At 45.1% G+C, this 20,621-nt stretch overlaps 1 protein-coding gene across 1 annotated transcript in view; it reads left to right on the top strand.

The window, feature by feature from the left end:
- Positions 1 to 20,621, top strand: part of ZZEF1 (zinc finger ZZ-type and EF-hand domain containing 1) — a 143,076-nt gene that overhangs the window by 76,333 nt on the left and 46,122 nt on the right. The window contains exons 27-37 of the mRNA XM_025362949.1: positions 537 to 616; positions 1,260 to 1,353; positions 3,093 to 3,561; positions 5,006 to 5,170; positions 8,608 to 8,727; positions 9,755 to 9,916; positions 11,576 to 11,705; positions 13,724 to 13,862; positions 16,410 to 16,575; positions 17,642 to 17,904; positions 18,817 to 18,968. Of these exons, the coding sequence (XP_025218734.1) occupies positions 537 to 616; positions 1,260 to 1,353; positions 3,093 to 3,561; positions 5,006 to 5,170; positions 8,608 to 8,727; positions 9,755 to 9,916; positions 11,576 to 11,705; positions 13,724 to 13,862; positions 16,410 to 16,575; positions 17,642 to 17,904; positions 18,817 to 18,968 (1,940 nt within the window). The remainder of the gene's footprint in view (positions 1 to 536; positions 617 to 1,259; positions 1,354 to 3,092; positions 3,562 to 5,005; positions 5,171 to 8,607; positions 8,728 to 9,754; positions 9,917 to 11,575; positions 11,706 to 13,723; positions 13,863 to 16,409; positions 16,576 to 17,641; positions 17,905 to 18,816; positions 18,969 to 20,621) is intronic.

Genomic DNA, 20,621 nt, shown 5'->3' with positions numbered 1-20,621 from the left:
GCAGTGGCCGGATCTCAGCTCACTGCAAGCTCCGCCTCCCGGGTTCACGCCATTCTCCTGCCTCAGCCTCCCGAGTAGCTGGGACTACAGGCGCCCGCCGCCACGCCCGGCTAAGTTTTTGTATTTTTAGTAGAGACGGGGTTTCACCGTGTTAGCCAGGATGGTCTCGATCTCCTGACCTCGTGATCCGCCCGTCTCGGCCTCCCAAAGTGCTGGGATTACAGGCTTGAGCCACCGCGCCCGGCCACTTTTAGTATTTTTTATATCTTTTAATATTTTACTCACTTTTAAAATTATTTCCATTTTAGAAATTATTAGTTTGAAAAAAGTTAGTTTGAAATAACACAAGAACCCACACAGGTATTTGTGGCTTAATTGAGTATTTGTTTTTCCCTAAATCGCTCTTACCATCCCCAGTGTGTGATTGTCAGGAGGCCTTTTTATGTACTTCAGGAGATTCACATCTTTTGTGCTTAATGTTGCAGTAGTGAATTGTGTTACCCGAATGTAATCTCTGTCTCTGCTTCTTTCCCCAGTCAACAGTGGAGGCAAAATAGCGCTGAGTGATGAGTTTGCCCAGGTTTATTCCTTGGCAGATGGGATTCGAATATGGATGGTAAGATTTTCCTTTGCATGTGATTTTGGTGTATTTTAGGTTTTCTACCATGATATCATGGAATTAAGATGAATTGTTCTCTTCTCAAGAGTATAGCTTTAGGATTTTTGTTAAGCTAAAGTTTAGTGACATGAGTAGATATAAAATAATTTAGAACCCTTGAAACTATAGTCTGGGCAGTTGAAAATAGAGGAAACAGGATTTAATTGAGCCCTCTTTACATCCCTTCTTGGAACTCCATAGAGCTGGAGGAATAGCATCGCTTCAGATACTGGGTAACCATGGACAGTTTTAGGTCTCAGCATCACGTAGCGCTGTCCCCTCATTCAGAGGAGAATAGGGATGAAATTTTGGTTCACACTGCAGCGGACTGGGTTTATGACCCTAGTAAGACTCTTCATTTCTCTAGATCTCAGCTGCTGCTTTATCAGTACTAGATGGGCTTTAGAGAAAGCTCCTTGCAGCACAAGTGTTCTAGAAATTTTTAAGTAATAAGGTTGTGGGTATTACAAACCCCTCCTACATGATACAACCATAAAGTACTCTGTGGTCTCCATGCTGTGTGCTTTTGAAGTAGTTTGCCATGGCTGTCCTTGCTTCCCTGCCTGGACAGCATAATGATGTGGCTCAAATTCTCCCCTAGTTAGAGATGAAGCAGAAGTCCCTCATGAGCCTGGGGAATGAAGCAGAAGAAAAACATCGTTCGGAAGCTACTGAGGCGAACCCTGAGAGCCTGGGTGAGTGTGCTCATACCAGCCGTTGTCCCTGAGCCTTCTGTTTTCGTTTCAGAGCCTGGAAAACCAATGGCTCACCTTCTAGATTATCTCAATCAAGGCTGTGTTGACCTAGGGAAAGTAATAGAGGTGCTAAATGTAGTATGCAAGGATGTATCATAAATAGAGAAAATCCCAAAGAGGAGTAATTTTTCATTGACCTGCTCCAAATGGAACATCTTTCTAATCACTTCTCTTAGGAGGCATCAGGTGCTTTTTGAGCTACATCTTTTTTCATTTCTGAGATGGGGTCTTGTTCTGTCTCCCAGGCTGGAGTGCAGTGGTTCAGTCATATAGCTCACTACAGCCTCCAACTCCTGGACTCAAGCAATCTTCCTACCTTAGCCTACCAGGTGGCTGGGACGTCAAGCAGGTGCCACAACACCTGGCTAATTTTTTTCCTCTTTGTATTCCCGCTTGTTAAGCAATTAAAAAATTTTTTTTTGCCTGGCGCGATGGCTCACGCCTATAATCCCAGCACTCTGGGAGGCTGAGGTGGGCAGATCACAAGGTCAGGAAAGACCATCCTGGCTAACGTGGTGAAACCCCATCTCTACTAAAAGTACAAAAACTTAGCCGGGTGTGGTGGTGGGCGCCTGTAGTCCCAGCTACTTGGGAGGCTGAGGCAGAAGAATGGTGTGAACCCGGGAGGTGGAGCTTGCAGTGAGCCAAAATCGTGCCACTGCACTCCAGCCTGGGTGACACAGCCTTTTTTTTTTTTTTTTTTTAGAGATGGGGTCTTGCTTTGTTGCCCCAGCTGGTCTCAAATTCCTGGCCTCAAGTGATCTTCCCACTCAGCCTCCCAAAGTGCTGGGATTATAGGCATGAGCCACTGCACCTGGCCTTGTTATGATTTTAAAGTGTGCTCACACTGAATATTCAGTGAAATTAAAGAATTACTATTATTTTTTAAATATTATGGTTGTGTTATGTTTTAAAACTCATATATTTTTAAGAGAAATATGCCAAAAATTTTTACAGATACAATAGTGTGGTGCTGGAATGTGCGTGGAAATAATCCGGGGAGCGGGGAGTTGGTGGGGGTGAAACAAGATTGGCCCTGAGTTAATAATTACTGAAGCTGAGTGACAGATACATGGAGGGGTCCTCATGGTATTTTTTTCTATATACGTGCTTGAAAAACATCTACAATTAAATTTTTTTTTAAAGTGTGCTGATAGTCCTGGCGAGATTTTGATTTCTGTAATGAGATAAAATTTGCTTCTGTTCTTCTGTTCTGTCAGTAAACATGTGTATCACTTTTTTGTGTTTTGGTTTGTTTGTTTGGAGACAGTATCTCATTCTGTTGCCCAAGCTGGAACACAGTGGCATGATCTCGACTCACTACAGCTTCAACTTCTCAGACTCAAGCAATCCATCAGCTTCAGCCTCCCAAGTAGATGAGATTATAGGCGTGTGCCACCATGTCTGGCTAATTTATTGTATTTTTTATAGAGATGGGGTTTCACCATGTTACCCAAGCTGATCTCAAACTCCTGACCCCAAGTGATGCTCCCGCCTCGGCCTCCCAAAGTGCTGGGGTTACAGGCATGAGCCACCACACCAGGCCTATATCGCTTTATTCATGAAGCTGTCCCTTGCCCTAAATTGTGATTTTTAACTTGATTATTTTTTCTCCAGAAGTAGGCAATAAATTTAATTTTAACTTTTTTTTTTCAATTACGATTCTTGTTTGCATCTAGCAAAAGAGTGTATCGAGAAGAGTCTTCTATTACTAAAATTTCTGCCCACGGGCATACGTTCAAAAGAAAGCTGCGACAAGTTGGAGACTGCCGACGAAACCAATCATCTCCAGCCACTCGACAAGCGCCAGAGGACAAGCTCTGTGGTGGAAGAGCATTTCCAAGCCTCCGTATCTCCCACTGAGGCAGCAACCCCTGCCACAGGAGATCGGAGTCCTGGCCTGGACACCCAGCCAAAGCTGCCGTCCAGCAGCGGCCTTCCTGCTGCAGACGTGTCCCCTGCCACAGCTGAAGAGCCCTTGTCACCTTCCACACCCACCCGGCGGCCTCCCTTCACCCGAGGGCGGCTCCGGCTGCTCTCCTTTCGATCCATGGAGGAGGCCAGACTGGTGCCCACAGTGAAAGAGAAATACCCTGTGCTGAAGGACGTCATGGACTTCATTAAGGATCAGTCGCTCTCGCACAGGAGGTAAGCCAGTTGTTACCTTCCCGGCACTTTCTCTTTTTAAGCCGTAGGTACCCAGTCTAGTCAGAGGCTTGAAATGTGAAAAGCGAGCAAATGATATTTAGGATAGATCAAGACTTGTTTTAGAATATTCAAGAAAATTTTTGATGTTTTTTTTTTTCTTTAAAGAAGTAATTTTTGGGTGGGCACAGTGGTTCATGCCTATAATCTCAGCAGTTTGGGAGGCTGAAGTGGGAGGATCACTTGGGGTCAAGAGTTCAAGACCAACCTGGGCAACATAGTGAGACCCCCGCCATCTACAAAACAAATTTTTTTTAATTAGCTGGGGCTGGGCACAGTGGCTCACAGCTGTAATCCCAGCATTTTGGGAGGCTGAGGCAGGCGGATCACCTGAGGTCAGGAGTTCGAGACCCGCTTGGCCAACATGGTGAAACCCCATCTCTACTAAAAAGACAAAAATTAGCTGGGCGTAGTGGTGGGCGCCTGTAATCCCAGCTACTCGGGAGGCTGAGGCAGCAGAATTGCTCGAACTTGGAAGGCGGAGGTTGCAGTGAGCCGAGATCACACCACTGTACTCCAGCCTGGGTGACAGAGCAAGACTCTGTCTCAAAAAAAAAAAAAAATTACCTGAGTGTGGTGGCACATGCCCATAGTCCCAGCTACCTGGGAAGCTGAGGCAGGAGGATCACTTGAGCCAGGTAGGTTGAGGCTACAGTAAGCCAAGATTATGCCACTTAACTCCAGCCTGGGTGATAGAGCAAGACTGTCTCAAATTAAAAAAAAAAAAAAAAAAAAAAAGATATTTTTTCATGTAAGATTTATACATTATACTGTTTATAAAGTATATCTCAAGAATATACCATTAGAATTTTTAAAGGAAGCATTTTTTGGGTAGCTGCCACTTATAAATTTGTCTTATTTTAACCCAGGGAGAAATTTGGATTTGGTATGTTCTAGAGACATGGCCTCCCTATGTTACCCAGGCTGGCCTTGAATACCTGGGCTCAAGGAATCTTTCTGCATCAGAGGGTTACAGGCATGAGCCACCACACCCAGCCAGGATTTGATATTTTCCAACAAACTATTTGTTCGTAGGCCTACATCTCTGGAAGTATTGCATGTTTAAGTTAGTGAGGAATTTCCTGTCCTAAGAAGTAAGGCTTTGTCTCTGTGGAAAGTGAAAATATCAATGTTCCTTTTTAATTAATTAAGTTAAATAATGCGTTGTCGGACTTCTGGACAGTTCGCATGAACTGATTTGTAGTGCTGCTGAGTGATGACTTAAAAACAGTAAACAGGTATTGGTACTCCTCCTACATGGCGTTTCCACTACCTCACAGTACTATTTCCTCTTTGATATATGGCATCAGGGCTTTGGCGGGGATGTTTTCCTTCTGCCCCAGCTCAAGAGTTTCCTGGGTGTTCCTAACTTGCGTTGTGTCTCCAGTGTTGTGAAGGTCCTTTCCCTGAGGAAAGCCCAGGCCCAGAGCATCCTGGACGTCCTGAGGATAACTCAGTACTGTGCAGAATCCCTTGGGCAGCCCCACTGCTTCCATCCACCTTTCATACTTTTCCTGTTGGAGCTTCTGACCTGCCAGAAAGATTTTACCAAGTAAGTACAAAGGACAGGTCCACAAGGAAAACAGCAAAGATCATTGTAAATAAATCCTGATTGTCTTCTCAAATTAATAACTGCGTCATTTCTATGTAGGATACAAATGTACACTTTTGGTTAATTCTCTCATTCCAAGGAAAGATGGGTTATATCCTTTTAATATGTAATGGCCAGGAACATGTTTATTCCTCCTGGTGAGTTGATCAGCTTTACTTTACCAGATGGTGAGAATTGCATTCCTCATGTACTCATGCATCATTTGGCTCCTGGAAGCTGTGAGCTAAATATAAGGCTTACAGAAATGATATTAATCTGAGTACCTCAAAGGTGGTTCTTAAGATTATCTCAATAAATCTCTTTCGAGTGTCTAGTGTGCTAGAATGTCTTCTGGGTGTTAGTTATGCAGCAGTGGACAAGGCAGATTTTGTATTGAGAGAGAGACAATAAAAAATAAATAAATGAAAAAATACCAGATAGTGATATTGTTATGTGGTGATTAATACAGTGACCTAGTTTGGATGATCAGGGAAGGCAGGCTGAGGAGATGAAAGCCAAGAGGTGAATGATCAGCTAAGATCAGAGGGAAGAGCCTTGAAGGCAGAAGGAAAAGTGCAAAGGCTCCAGAGTGGGGAGTTAGTTCAAGGAACAGAGAGAAAACGATTGTGGCTGAGTGACGGGGAAAATGAGATGGGATAAGGTCAGAAAGGCAGGACCCTTATCACCATAAAGTATTTCAATTTTATACCGAGTTGTAGTTGGGAAACCACTGGAGATTTTTAAGCCCAGGAGGATGACACTTTGTTTTATATTTACAAAAGGTGCCCGTGGCTACTGTGTGAAAAGGAGTGGAAATACGAAAAGCAGTTAGGAGTCTGTGGCAGTAGTCCAGGCAAGAGATGATGGTGGTTTGACCACAGAGTAGTACTGGAGGTGGGGAGAAAAGGATGAGATTCAGAATATATTTTAGAGGTAGAATTGTCAGGACTTATGGACGGGTAAGATGGAGAGGGTAAATGAAGGAAAGGAATCATGGGAAATTCCTAGGATTTGAGAGTGAGTAACTGGTGACGCATTTTACTGAGGGAAAGAGTATGGAAGAAGCAGATTGGGGTGAAAATCAGAGGTTTTGTTTTGGCCATGTTAAGCTGGAAATGCTTTTTTGTAAAGATATCAAGTAAAGATATTGAGAAAACAGCGGTCAGAGTCTAAAGTTAAAGAAAGAAGTCAGGACTAGGGATAGAATTTGGATGCAGTTGGCATGTAGATGGCATTTAGAGCCATAAGACCTCCTAGAAAGAGTGCAAAGATAGACAAGAAAGGGCCTAGGACTGAGCCTTAGGGGCACTTTTTTACTTAGAAGTCAAGCAGAGGAAGGAGTGTCAGCTAAGGAGATCAAGAAGCAGTGGCCAGTCAGGTAGATCAAAAACCAGGGGATGCTGTTGTCCCAAAAGTCAAGAGAAGAATGCATCTGAAGAGAGAAGAATGTCAGGTGAGTGCCCTTTCTGGGGAAAAAAAAAAGATAAGAATGATCAGTTGTGTCAAATGCTGATGTGAGAGTTCAAAAGAGATAAAAACACACTGGGTTTGGCAGCAGTCTAACTGGAACCATTGGCCAAAAGGCCAGGGAGAATGAGGGTGATAAAATGGAGAGAGAGACTACAGACATTTAGTTTAAGAAATTTGGCCTCAAAGGGAGCAGAGAAATGGGGAAGTTTTTGGAAGGCGATGTGAGGTCAACTGAGGGTTTTAAAGAGATATAAGAGGACTTCTGTATGTTGGTGGGAATGAGTCAGTGATAAGGAAAGCTTAATGCAGGAAGAGAGGGGATAATTTGCAGTACCAGTTGCATAAGTTGAGAGATTGGCCTTTGATTGAACCAGGGAGGCTCTGTCTGTAGTAGCGGGGGAATCAGGACACACAGTGTTCGCAAGTTGGCTGGTAGATATTTGGTGGTGCAAAGGTAAGGGAATCCTATGTGATTGTTACTTTTCTTTCTCAAGATACCTAAGTTTCTCTTCTAAAAAAATGTAAGGATAGTCATTGGAGAGAATGGAAGGATGAGGAGGAGGTAGCAGTGGCATAAGGAGAAGCAGGAAGGGTTTTTTGGTGGGGGTAGGGGGTTGGGTTTGTTTTGTTTTGTTTTTTCGTTTGTTTGTTTGTTTGTGTTTTGAGATAAGAGTCTTGCTGTGTTGCCCAGGCTGCAGTGCAGTGGCACCATCTTGGCTCACTGCGGCCTCCACCTCCCAGGTTCAAGTGATCCTCGCACCTTGGCCTCCTAAGTGTGTGCCACCATGCCCAGCTAATTTTTGTATTTTTACTAGACACTGGCCTTCCCCCTGTTACAGCCAGGCTGGTCTCAAACTCCTGACCTCAATTGATCCTCCCAGCACAGCCTCCCGAAGTGATGGGATTACAGGCATGAGCTACCATGCCCGGCCTATGGGAAGGCTTTAGATAGAATGAAAATTGAGAAAGCCAGTCTACTGAATTGCCTGACAATTTTGAGTGCTTGTTTGATCGTTACAGTTGCAAATTGAAAGTCATACTAGTCAGCTTGGTTGTGTGGTGTTTCCTCCACGATATTCAGCTGTTTTGATGTAGGTATAAGATTTCTCAGGCAGGTACATGGAGGAAGGAAGGGACACGGGAGTTGGTGTTTGCTAAGGTATGATTAGAGGCCATGGAATCTAAGCTGAGAAGGGAGCAGAGAGAAAGCGTGGCGGGAGTAGTAGATGGTGAACATGAGGCAGCATCCTGGGCTGCCGCCCGTTGGTATTGAAGAAAGGGCTGCTGTTGGAGTCCTACCTGGGTGAGCAGGAAATCTGGGGTCAGAGTAGGGTGCTCTGGCGTCAGTGTATCAGAGATGGTGTCAGCATGCATGTGATAGCAAGGTCCAGGAAATGACCATCAAACTGGGATGGCTAAGGGCGTGGGAGAGAAGATCATTGAAGATGAAGATGGCAGAGAATTGAGGGAAAAAGGAATGGAGACATCATTTTTATGGATGCTGAAGTCACCAAGATGGCCAGGATCATGGTAGAAAAGACAGTGAGGTTGGTGCCAGAGTCACCCATGAAGGGAGGCGGAGGGGTGAGCATGATTGTGTGGAGAGGATCAAATGAGTTAAATTTGTGAAAAATGCTTAACACAGTATCTGGCATCCAGGTAGTGGTGGGAGGGGCGGGTTTATATTCACAGAGAAGATAAATAATCTCATCTCCATGCTTCTGGGTGACTCTTGACCCAGTCAAATGGATTCACTCGCTGCTCTGTGCTTTACCTTCTGTAGGTATTATATGTGTATTTACTTCAGTGCCTGTGCCACTTTGTTCATCTTACTACCACTTGCTCTTTTTCATGTAAGAAATCATGATTATTATTAAGAAAAGGATGTTCTGGCAATTAAGTGAATCAGTGATTTCCTCTGTTTCTAGTTATTTTGGACACTTGGAAGGCTGTGGTGCTGACCTACACAAAGAAATTCGAGACACTTACTATCAACTTGTTCTGTTTTTGGTCAAAGCAGTTAAAGGATTTAGTAGCCTAAATGACAGGTACTGGATAACTTTATCACTTCTAGAGAAAAAAATGTATTGTTTTCTGATTATAAAGGAAACATATGTTCAGTGTCAAAAATACCAAAAAGCACAAAGAACAAAATAAAAATAACCTCTGATGTTATCACCTAGAGAGCTAATCACTAATGTTGACTTATTCATATATTTTCTTCCAGTCCTTTTCCTGTCTGGTGTGTATATTTGCTTTTTAAGGGATGAGTCTGGGTTTTTCTAAGAATTTATAGCCTATTATTTTCTGTTTTGGTATATTAGGGGTTTTTTTGTTTGTTTTGAGACAGGGCTTCATGCTGTCACCCAGGCTAGAGTGCAGTGACTCAGTTGTGGCTCACTGCAGCCTGGACCTCCTAGGCTCAGTCGATCCACCCACCTCAGCTTCCTGAGTAGTTGGGACTACAGGCACATGCCACCATGCCCAGCTAATTTTCTTTATGTTTTGTAGAAATGGGATTTTGCCATGTTGCTCAGGCTGGCCTTGAGCTCCTGGGCTCAAGCAATCTGCCTGCCTTGGCCTCCCAAAGTGCTGGAATTACAGGCGTGATCCACCACGCCCAGCCAGTCTATTATGTATTATGTGCAGTTTAGAAACTGGAGTATCACGCCATTTCCCAGTCCTCTTAGTAAACGGTTTAGACATAAGCCTTGAATAAAAGGATTCTTCTGTAAATCTAAACCGCATCACCTTAGCTAATTTGGAACTGGCCCTGATCTTGCAGTTTATCAGGAGCTAATTTTTACTTCTCAGTTCTTTACCATAAGACACTGCTATGGTGGTCCTGGCAGGGTGGAAACCTTACCTTACAGCTTTCAGAGTTCTTTTGCTTAACCTTTGAAGAATGTTTGTGTGGAGTATGAGGAATTTGAAAGAAACCCAAACCAGCAATGTGAAGTTCCCTTCTGCTTTCAATTGCAAACCGGATCATCTACTTGAATTGCTTCTGTTGCCTCTGTTGCCTCTGTTGGTAATGGGCAGCTCTGCTAACGGTCACTTTCATGGCCCCTTTAGGTCCTTGCTGCCTGCCTTATCCTGTGTTCAAACAGCCCTGCTTCATCTTTTGGATATGGGCTGGGAACCCAGTGATCTCGCCTTCTTTGTTGATATTCAGTTACCAGATCTCCTCATGAAAATGTCACAGGAAAATATAAGTGTCCACGACAGTGTGATCAGGTAAGAGCATGGTCCTGCGCTCTGCCGTTTCTAATGTAGGTTATGAAACGCAAGGATCATAGTGGGGGTCGTTAAGAGCACAGACTCTGGAGCTAGACTGTCTGTGTCATTTCCTGGCTTTGCCACATCCTAGCCGAGTGGCCTTGCACAAGTCATATAATCCCTCTGTGCCTCACTTTCCTCATCTTCAGAGCTGGAGATATCAATGGTGCTGCCTCTGAGGCTTGCTGTGATGAATACCTGAGTTATATATTTCTGCGTTTAGAACAGCATCTGACGTGCAGTAGAGCTGTGTACATTGGTGGTGGTGGTCTCGTGAGCTCCGAGGCCGAGAATCCTCTGCATTTTGGTGATCTTAGTATAGCTTGTTGAATTGGGAAATCCTTTTCCATAATTTTTGTTACATGTATGTGTGATGTTAGCCACTCTTAACTTCTTGCACATTGTAAGGACCTAAGTTAGAAAAACATCGTGTATGAAGGTTTTTTTTTTCCTTCAATTTGACCAGTATCTCTCCACTCTACTCAAGTTCACTTCCCTATTTGCAGCCGTTCATGTGTAGAAAAGAAAGAGAATGGGAGAGGGAATGCACTAAGAGGAGAGAACTGGGAGAAAGTAAGTGAATGAGTCAACTCTGGGACAGTTTCCACTCTCTCAGGAGAGCTGTTCCAAGGGAAAAGGGGACAGAATTAGAGCTGTCTCTTTAGTTCATGAACCTCAGCCGTTGCCTCACTGTTACAGCTCCGATGGCAGAGACGGGGGACAGCACTGGGGGGCATCAGCTTGTGGTTCTTGGCTGTGGGCCTGCTTGCGGTTTCTCGTTTCGTCTCCCTGTATGCCACGGTCCTCAGGGAAGGAAGCACGCCCTTTACAGCAAGCGCTCATAGCACCTAGCCCAAAGCTTGAGCATAGGCCTAAAACCATTTTGTTGGAATGCATGAATGAACGAATGTGTATTTATAGCTTGGTAAATATTTTGTATTTGCTGTCAAGCAAATCTCTTTCTGTTTAAAGTTCTGATTGTTAAAACAAGCTGTAAACCAAAATTATGGAAATTTATCATTTTGCATCCAAAAGGAGCTTATAAGATTATCTCCCTGAAGCTGTTTATTTGAAGTGAGGAAACTGTCTATGGCCATGCCACTCTGAATGCACCTGATCGCATCTGAAATGGGGAAACTGAGGACCAGAGCTGAGTCCCTTGTCAAGGTCTCACAGTAGCTGGTGGTAGAGCTGAAGTCACGGTGTCTCCTGATTCCCTTCTCATACTGATTCCACCAGGATATGCTGAGCGTGTCTAACTCAGACTTTAAAACAACAACAACAACAAAAAACACCTAACTTTATTTGGCCCTAGTGCCTGGCACATAGTAGGTTCACCATAAATGATTGTCCAGTGGAATTATGCCATGTGGTACAGCCTTCAAACTCTTAATTTCTTGTCCCTTGTAGTCTACTCTGGAAAGGGCTTCTCCTTCTTTCTTGGCATGTATCTACCAAATATTTGACAAATCCAGGGGCTTTGAAAAGCAGTTGACCTTTCCCTCTCAGAAGCTGAAAAATGCCCAATATTATAGACCCATAGATACAGAGTCTGCTAACCAGTACTTTCCTTGGTGATTGGGAGAGGCTTGCTTTTCTCTCTTTATGTTCTTTCAGCCAGTGGAGTGAAGAAGATGAGCTTGCTGATGCCAAGCAGAATTCAGAATGGATGGATGAGTGTCAGGATGGCATGTTTGAGGCCTGGTATGAAAAAATAGCCCAGGAAGATCCAGAGAAGCAGAGGAAAGTAAGACCTCTCAACTAGAGTACTCTGAAGTGATTTGCTAGGAGTTTGGAGAGGAGAGTTTGCCCGGGGGGGTGCTGGCAGACTCTTGCCTGAGAGGGCTGCAGGTGGCATTCAATACCCTAGCAAAGGGGTCCCCAACCGCTGAATGCAGCTGAATGCAGGCTGTGAGCATCGGGCAAGCGAGGGAGGCTGAGCTCCGCCTCCTGGCAGATCAGCTGCGGCATTTGATTTTCACGGGAGCACGAGCCCACAATAAACTGCGCATGCGAGGGATCTAGTTTGTACACGAGGGATCTAGTTTGTGCTCTCCTTTTGAGAATCTAATGCCTGATGATCTGAGGTGGAACAATCTCATCCCGAAACCATCCCTCACCCGGTCCTGTGCAGAAATTGTCTTCCATGAAACTGGTTCCTGGTGCCAAAACGGGGAACCACTGCCCTAGCGTCTGGTGTTTAACCTTTAACCTGAGGGGCTGTAAATCCTGATTTGACCACACCCAGAGTGGCTGCCTGCCATAGAACTAGACTCATTGGAAAATTGACTCTTAAAGCTGATGTACAATATGAGGTGCCAATTTACTAATTTACAGTGAGAAGTAGAATTGCTGGAGGGCCTGAGCTCTAGTGTCCTTGGGGCAGCACATTCTCCTCCTGTAGACAAGCAGCGTGGGAAGCCACATTTCCATCAGAAGGCTGCCTGGTGAGCATGGGAGCAGCCGTATATATGGAGAGGGCATCAGAGCTGCATGATTCAGATGTGCGAAGGCACAGGCTCAGATAGCCCACTCTGTCCATCTCCACGTCAGGTGTGACATCCATCACTACCACATGTGCCAAGCATCTGCTGCCTCAGATTCATTCATTTTCTAAGTATCGAGTGCCTACTATGTGCCAACCACTTTGTTCACATAGCACCACGGTGGTGCTTGGATGGAGCTTGCCAAGTGGGCCGTTGTGGCTTTTTCTCTCTCATATGTTAATACCTTTTGGGAGTCATTCTGTAGTTCTAAGGTGACTTGGCACATTTGCTCTGGTCTACTGTATGGTGACTTACTGATTTTGATCATTTCCAGGCCCTAAAGAGAAAAGATACTGTAGTCCAAGTACTTTCCAGTAAAGCAATTTGTTTGCTCATGAAATAGTACCCAGACTATCCCTGCAGAAAGTGTGCCTCTAAGTGCCAGGGACAATACTCCTTTTGTAGTATCTGTGAACACTACCATTGTCCAATCAAGTACCCAAGCCAGAAACTTTCTTCCCTTTTACCGATCCCCATATCCAGTCAGTCACCAGGGTTTCCGCCTTCTGCCTCAACACCTCAGATCTACGCACCTTTCACCATCCCGCTTACTACTCAGTCCCAGCCCTTATGATGTGCCATGGGGTTCCTTTCACGCTTTGGTCATGGTCAGTCTCCCTAAATCCAGGCTTGCCTCCTTTGATCCATTCTTTCCTCAGCTTCCGGAAGAACCATTAGAGCACTCCAGTCTGGTCACATTACTCTTCTATTTAAAAACAGTCTGTAACTCCTGAGACTAACATTGAAAGGCGCTTTGTGGTTCAACCTTTCTCTCTTCGTCTGACTATTCCCCTCTGTACTGTATTCTACACACTGAGTCGTACCAAGTTCATAAACCCATCTCTGGTCCCCTTTTCGCTCTCAGATTTGCTATTCCTGTCTGACATATCCACCTCCCTTATCCCCACCCAGCTAGTACCTGTTTGTCCTTCGGGTCTCAGCTGAGGAATTATCTCCTTCAGAAAACCCATTGGTAGCCATAGTCCTCTGTTCCCTAAGCCTCCTGAATTTTCCTGTGAAAGCACTGGTCATACTAAATGGTCATCACCTCCTTGACAGAATTCCCAGCTAGACACTGAGGAGCTTATTCATCATCAAATCCTAGCACCCAGTACAATGCCTGGAACATCTTCAGTACCTATTGAATGGAGGAATTGATGAGTGAATTGTGGCCACCTTAGAAAATCTATCAGTTAATTGTATTTGTTTGGCCTTACAGATGCACATGTTTATTGCTCGCTACTGTGACCTGTTGAATGTGGACATCTCTTGTGATGGGTGTGATGAGATTGCCCCCTGGCATCGATACCGGTGTCTGCAGTGCAGCGACATGGATCTCTGCAAAACTTGCTTCCTAGGTAAATTTCATGAACTGAGTATGCCGTATCCAAAGGTAATAGTCATTTCTAATTTCTATGATCTTGTCATTTTTAAAAACTCTCAGTGTACTAAATAAAAATACTGCCCAGTGGTGTTTTCTCTGACTTCCTGGTGAACATGAGCCTTATCTCCTCAACTAGATGAAAAGCTCCACAGCCCTAATATCTGTCGTCCTTCCTTCTTCTATCATGCTGGGTGTAGCCACTTAATAAACACGTGGGACCAATGTATGTATGTTCAATGGAGTTTTCAGGAAATAGTGTTTGCTTCTGAATCATGCAGTGTTTACATGTAGCAAAATACACACACACACACAAGCAAGCTTCAAAAATCCTCTCATACACTTGACTTGTAGGTGCTGAGGTAAAACAGATCCACAGTAGTCCACACCTGAGTGGCCTTTTTGTGCGTGGCCCAGCGGTAAAAGACACAGCCCTTGCCCTGGAACCATATACAGTCCAGCAGGAAGACTGGACAGATCCACAGAATGTCTGTTCCAGGCCGGGCACGGTGGCTCAAGCCTGTAATCCCAGCACTTTGGGAGGCCAAGATGGGTGGATCACGAGGTCAGGAGATCGAGACCATCCTGGCTAACATGGTGAAACCCCGTCTCTACTAAAAAATACAAAAAACTAGCCGGGCGAGGTGGCGGGCGCCTGTAGTCCCAGCTACTCGGGAGGCTGAGGCAGGAGAATGGCGTGAACCCGGGAGGCAGAGCTTGCAGTGAGCTGAGATCCGGCCACTGCACTCCAGCCTGGGCGACAGAGCGAGACTCCATCTCAAAAAAAAAAAAAAAAAAGAATGTCTGTTCCAGTACAAAAATGTGTGTGCTGAGTTATAAATGAGGGTACAGATTGTTTCTAGAGAAGTTTAGAAGCAGTAGCAGCATTGCTGCGGGGAAGGCTTGTGAAGGAGGTGGAATGAGAATTGGTCTTTGAAGAAAGTTAGAACTGGATGATGTGTAGGAAACGTTGGGGATGGTGTCACCATCAAGGACATGGCAAACCCTGGGACAGGAGTGTCTAGTGAGTTTAGATGGACATGCTGAAGTGTTTGCCCAACTAAGTGTTGGATTAAGACAGGTAGGCCCTGATTGTGGGACCCCAAGATACTAGGCTAAGGAGTTTGAATAGTCTAGAGACAGCAGGGAAGGTTTTTTTGGTTTTTGTTTGTTTTTGTTTTTGTTTTTGTTTTTGTTTTGAGACGGAGTCTCCTTCTGTCACCCAGGCTGGAGTGCGGTGGCGAGATCTCAGCTCACTGCAAGCTCCACCTTCCGGGTTCATGCCATTCTCCTGCCTCAGCCTCCCGAGTAGCTGGGACTACAGGCGCCCACCACCAAGCCCGGCTAATTTGTTTGTATTTTTTAGTGGAGATGGGGTTTCACCGTGTTAGCCAGGATGGTCTCGATCTCCTGACTTCGTGATCCGCCCACCTTGGCCTCCTAAAGTGCTGGGATTACAGGCGTGAGCCACCACACCTGGCCTAGGGGAAGGTTTTTGAAGTCGGTATTATTAATAACATGATAAGAGCTATGCTAGAGGAAGGTGGTTCTATCCGTGTTAAGAGTCTCCTTTAGGAAATCAGTCACAGTATTCACACGGGCATGGGAGCCTGGACTGGGTTTGTGGCGGTGGGAATGAACAGAAGTGGGCCAGGCACGAGGAGCATTCTGCAGGGTCCATGACAGAGTTTAGAGTGAGAAGGGCCCAAGGGCCTTAGTGTGAGAAGACCAGTGCAGTCCATCTCTTTCATGACTGTTATTCTCTCACGCACTGAGTCTGGGTCTGGTTTTTTTTTTTTTTTTTTTTCTTCGAGACAAGGTCTCACTCTGTCACTCAGGCTAGAGTGCAGTGGCGCCATCTCAGCTCACTGCAACTTCCGCCTCCTGGGTTCAAGGGATGTTCCTGCTTCAGCCTCCCAAGTAGCTGGGAGTACAGGTGCCCTACCACCACACGTGGCTGATTTTTGTATTTTTAGTGGAGATGAGGTTTTACCATATTGCACAGGCTGGTCTTGAACTCTTAGACTCAAGTGATCCGCCTGCCTCAGCCTCCCAAAGTGCTGGGATTACAGGCGTGAGCCACAACGCCTGGCCCTTTATTTATTTATTTAGGAAGTCTGTTTTCATCTGTGATTCTGGAGTGAAAAAAGAAGAGCAAATGTCCTGACCAGTCCCCAGTGCTTGTTAACAGGAATACATCAAGAGAGGCTTGCTCTTTGTTAGTGGAGGGGTCATAGGAGACAGCTCTCAAATTAACATGTAGACTTGTTTCCACCAAACAGCAGTCCTGATAATGTATTTGATCCCACTGTACCATTGCCAAGAAATTCTGTGCCAAGAATCTCACTCATATGCCTCGAGCCACCCAGGCAGAGCACCGTGTCTCCAGAGAATGCCTGTGGGCCCTGTATCCCTGAGCAGTCACCTGGGAGCAGCCCTGGCGCTGCGATTGGTTTGGGTTTGGAAACTAGCCGGTCTAGGAGCCCTCTGCCTTATCCGCTCACGCTGCTTTGTTTCTCCCCAGGTGGGGTGAAGCCTGAGGGCCATGGAGACGACCATGAAATGGTCAACATGGAGTTCACCTGTGACCACTGCCAGGGTTTGATCATAGGCCGGAGGATGAATTGCAATGTTTGCGATGACTTTGATCTTTGCTATGGATGCTATGCAGCAAAGAAATACTCCTACGGGTATGTCTCAAATGACCGTCACCACGAAGCCTTTTCTTTACAAGTTCCTTCACTTGAAAAGGGACTTCTTTCTTTTTATAAAAAAACTTTTTAATTAAAAATTTAAACATAACCAAAAGTAAAGAGACTAACACACTGAACCTTCATGTACCCATTACCCAGATTCAGCAGTTAGGAAGATTTTGTAATGTGTGCTTAGTTTATTCCTTTTTTTTTTTTTTTCCTGTTAAAGTATTTTAAAGCCAATTCCAGGACCGGGCGTGGTGGCTTACACCTGTAATCCCAGCACTTTGAGAGGCTGAGGTGGGCACATTGCTTGAGGTCAGGAGTTTGAGATCAGCCTGCCCAACATGGAGAAACCCCATCTCTACTAAAAATACAAAAATTAGCTGGGTGTGGTGGCGGGCACCTGTAATCCCGTCACTTTGAGAGGCCAAGGCGGACACATCACTTGAGGTCAGGTGTTCGAGATCAGCCTGCCCAACATGGAGAAACCCCGTTTTTACTAAAAATACAAAAATTAGCTGGGTATGGTGGCGGGCACCTGTAATCCCAGCTACTTGGGAGGCTGAGGCATGAGAATCGCTTGAACCTGGGAGGCAGAGGTTGCAGTGAGCTGAAATTGCGCCACTGCACTCCAGCCTGGGCGATAGAGCGAGACTCCATCTCAAATTAAATAAATAAATAAATAAATAAACAAATTCCAGGCCTTAAATTATTTCCTTCCTACATACTTTATACCCCCTTTTAAAAATTATGGGTTTTTTTCACATTACCAGAATGCTATTACCACACCTTCCAAAATCACAATAAACAATTCTTCCTTAGCCCAATTTCCACAGACAATCTCTGGGGATTGTGAAACCCCGAAAGGTATGTCTTGTGCTTGTGCTTCTTCATTCTTCTGGGGAGAGGGCCCACACCTTTCTTTACATTTTCAGTAACCGCATCCTAGAGGTGACTAATGCCCAGTTGCGACCACATGCTCCCGAGGCCCTGTGCTCCTGTTTGGAGCCTCATAAGCTTTTGGAGGCTTGTAAGATTTAAATGTGTCTTGCCTTTGCAGCCATTTGCCTACCCACAGCATCACGGCCCACCCGATGGTAACCATTCGGATCAGTGACCGGCAGAGGCTCATCCAGCCATATATCCATAACTACTCCTGGCTGCTCTTCGCTGCCCTGGCTCTCTATAGCGCCCACCTGACCAGTGCAGAGGATGTGGATGGGGAGAAGCTGGACCCCCAGACCCGCAGCAGTGCCACCACCTTGCGGAGCCAGTGCATGCAGCTCGTCGGGGACTGTCTGATGAAGGCTCACCAGGGGAAAGGTGACTTCCCCATGCCCAGAAACCAAAACCAGCCCTCAGTTGCTGGTGAAAAAAAGCCTTGGCAGATGTCAAATACTAAGCTTAGTTTACAGGTGACAAAATCCAGTTTTCCACTAAAGGTGCTTACACTGGTTTGGAACTTAATTTTAAGTTCCCCGATGGATTTTAGAGAAATATTGGCATTGAAGTAACACATATTTTCTCTGAAACTAATACTAATTAATACCTCAAACTAATTTTAAATAATAATTAAAACTGTTTGTATCTGTGGATGCAATCTAAGATTTGAATCTGTCAGACTTTACTGAAAGAATCCAGACTTGTTAACCTGGAGTGTGAATCTGCTTCCACACAACTGTGTTCTAGGTAAGAGCTGTTTACGAGTAAAATAGTTCAGCAATATATCGACATGAATCTGACTTGACTAAGGAGTGGTGGGAAGAAAACAACTTGAAAGTTAAACCTTGGAGACATCTAAGTTCCTTCAGATAATGGCATCCCCATTTGAGTCAACGTTAGGGAACCAGACCTGTGTTAGAAAGCAGATGGGTCATGCCAGCACCTTAGAGCAATTCCCTTACCCATTTGCCAGTGGGAATTCAGCAGTCTAGTTGTGTGGGGCGACTATAAAAGAATAATGTTGGTTATTTTCTAAATAGACAATCCTGTTGTATGTTTTTTCTTCTGTTGATAAAGTGCAGGTATCCCTTGCTATTCCGCCTCTCACCATCTGAGAGGAGGAGCTGAGTAGATTTAGATAGCGAGGGATGTTCATGTCGAGTACTCTAGGATTTGGTTTGTGCAGAACTCATTTATCTATTTCTATATAATGGCAAAGTCACTTATGGCGCTTGCTGAAAATAACTCTCGTTATAAAACTTTTAACCATTCTCTTATTTGCTTCCCATATAGGTCTTAAAGCTCTAGCTCTGCTTGGTATATTGCCAGATGGTGACTCGACCCCAGAAGATCAGGCCCTACCAGCCACTGCGCCCACCCAAGCATCAGAGGAGCAGCTAGAGAAGAAAACTGTGCAGGGTGCTGAGCTGTCAGAAGCAGGCAATGTAAATGGCGATTCTCTACTACACAGAATTACAGGTTGAACTCTAGAGAGAGCCATCCACTCGGTGTAACGTAGCAGAGAGGTTAAGAGCACAGACTCCTAACCCAGACTGCTGGATTCAGATGCCTGCTCCATCAAACCTTGGGCATATTATTATCATCTCTTCAGTGTTTGTTTTCTTTTCTTTTCTTTTCTTTTCTTTTTGAAACAGGGTCTTACTCTGTCTCCCAGGCTGGAGTGCAGTGGCATGATGTCAGCTCACTGCAGCCTTGACCTCCCCAGGCTGAAGCAGTCCTCCCACCTCATCCTTCTGAGTACCTGGGGCCACAGGCGTATGCCACCATGCCTGGCTAATTTTTGTATTTTTTGTAGAGACAGGGTTTGGCCATGTTGCCCAGAGTGGTCTTGAACTCCTGGGCTCAAGTGATCTGCCGTCCACATTTTTCCCAAAGTGGTGGGATTACCCTGTCTCTACTAAAAATACAACAACAACAAAAAAATTAGCTGGCCTGGTGTCATGTGCCTGTAGTCCCAGCTAGTCGGGAGGCAGGGATTCGCTTGAACCCAGGAGGCGGAGGTTGCAGTGAGCCGAGATGGCGCCACTGCACTGCAGCCTGGGCAACAGAGCAAGACTCCATCACAAAAAAAAAAAAAAAAGGAGAAAGAAATTCATTCCTAGCCCATGGTGTATACTGTATCTGTGTAGCTGTATCTATATTCAGTCAACAATTAGGTGTTACTGAATGCTTACTGTTTACCAGGTAGACACAGTAATTTACACATAGTTGCATAAACAGAAAAGCCTGTCTGGATCCAGGTATAACCTGTGATAACCTAAAGATTGTTTTGTGGAAGAGCACCCCGTTGTTTCTGTGATGCTGCCTCCAGAGCTTGAGTTTCTGCTGAAAAGGCCCTTGACTGCCACAGGGGTCGCTGATGTTGCTGTCCTCTGTCTGTCAGGTTGCTAGTTCAAGGATGCCTGCATCTGGTGGTTGTAGCTCACCAGTATCCCATTGTCATGTGGAGGAATACAAAAGCAAAACAGGCCAGCAGAAACATGAACATTTTTATTATTTCCATTCAGTCAGAGAGTCAGTAGAAGATAGGCCACATAATCATCAAGCCTGTCTCTCAACCGTCCCCATTTCTTCCATGAAACCCCTCCTGTAGGCGGCACTTTAACTGCCCACGGATTATGATGGGAACAAAGAGAGCATTTTAAGGAGAAATGGGATTAATCAGTAGTCCTCACCTTCCAGCCTGGGAATATTTGTATCTTCTCGTGAGCTCTCAGCATCTTACAACTAACCTGCCACCCATAAGCACTGTGCTTCCCCGTTTATATTTTTATTTATATCAGAATGGACTCACAGGGTTTTTTGTTTTCTTTTATTCAATGGATTAAAATCTGTTACTTTTCTTTTTTTTTTTTGAGTCAGGGTCTCACTCTGTTTCCCAGGCAGTGGTGTGATGGTGTGATGTTGGCTCACTGCAGCCTCTGCCTTCTGGGCTCCAATGATCCTCCCACCTCAGCCTCCTGAGTAGCTGGGATTACAGGTGCCCACCACCACACCCAGCTAATTTTTTGTGTTTTTAGTAGAGACAGGGTTTCACCATGTTAACCAGGATGGTCTCGATTTCCTGACCTCATGAT

This window comes from Theropithecus gelada, chromosome 16, assembly GCF_003255815.1.
Source record: "Theropithecus gelada isolate Dixy chromosome 16, Tgel_1.0, whole genome shotgun sequence".
Classification (NCBI taxonomy): Eukaryota; Metazoa; Chordata; class Mammalia; order Primates; family Cercopithecidae; genus Theropithecus; species Theropithecus gelada.
Note: the sequence above shows the minus strand (reverse complement) of the source record. Positions and strands in the feature narration are given on the sequence as shown.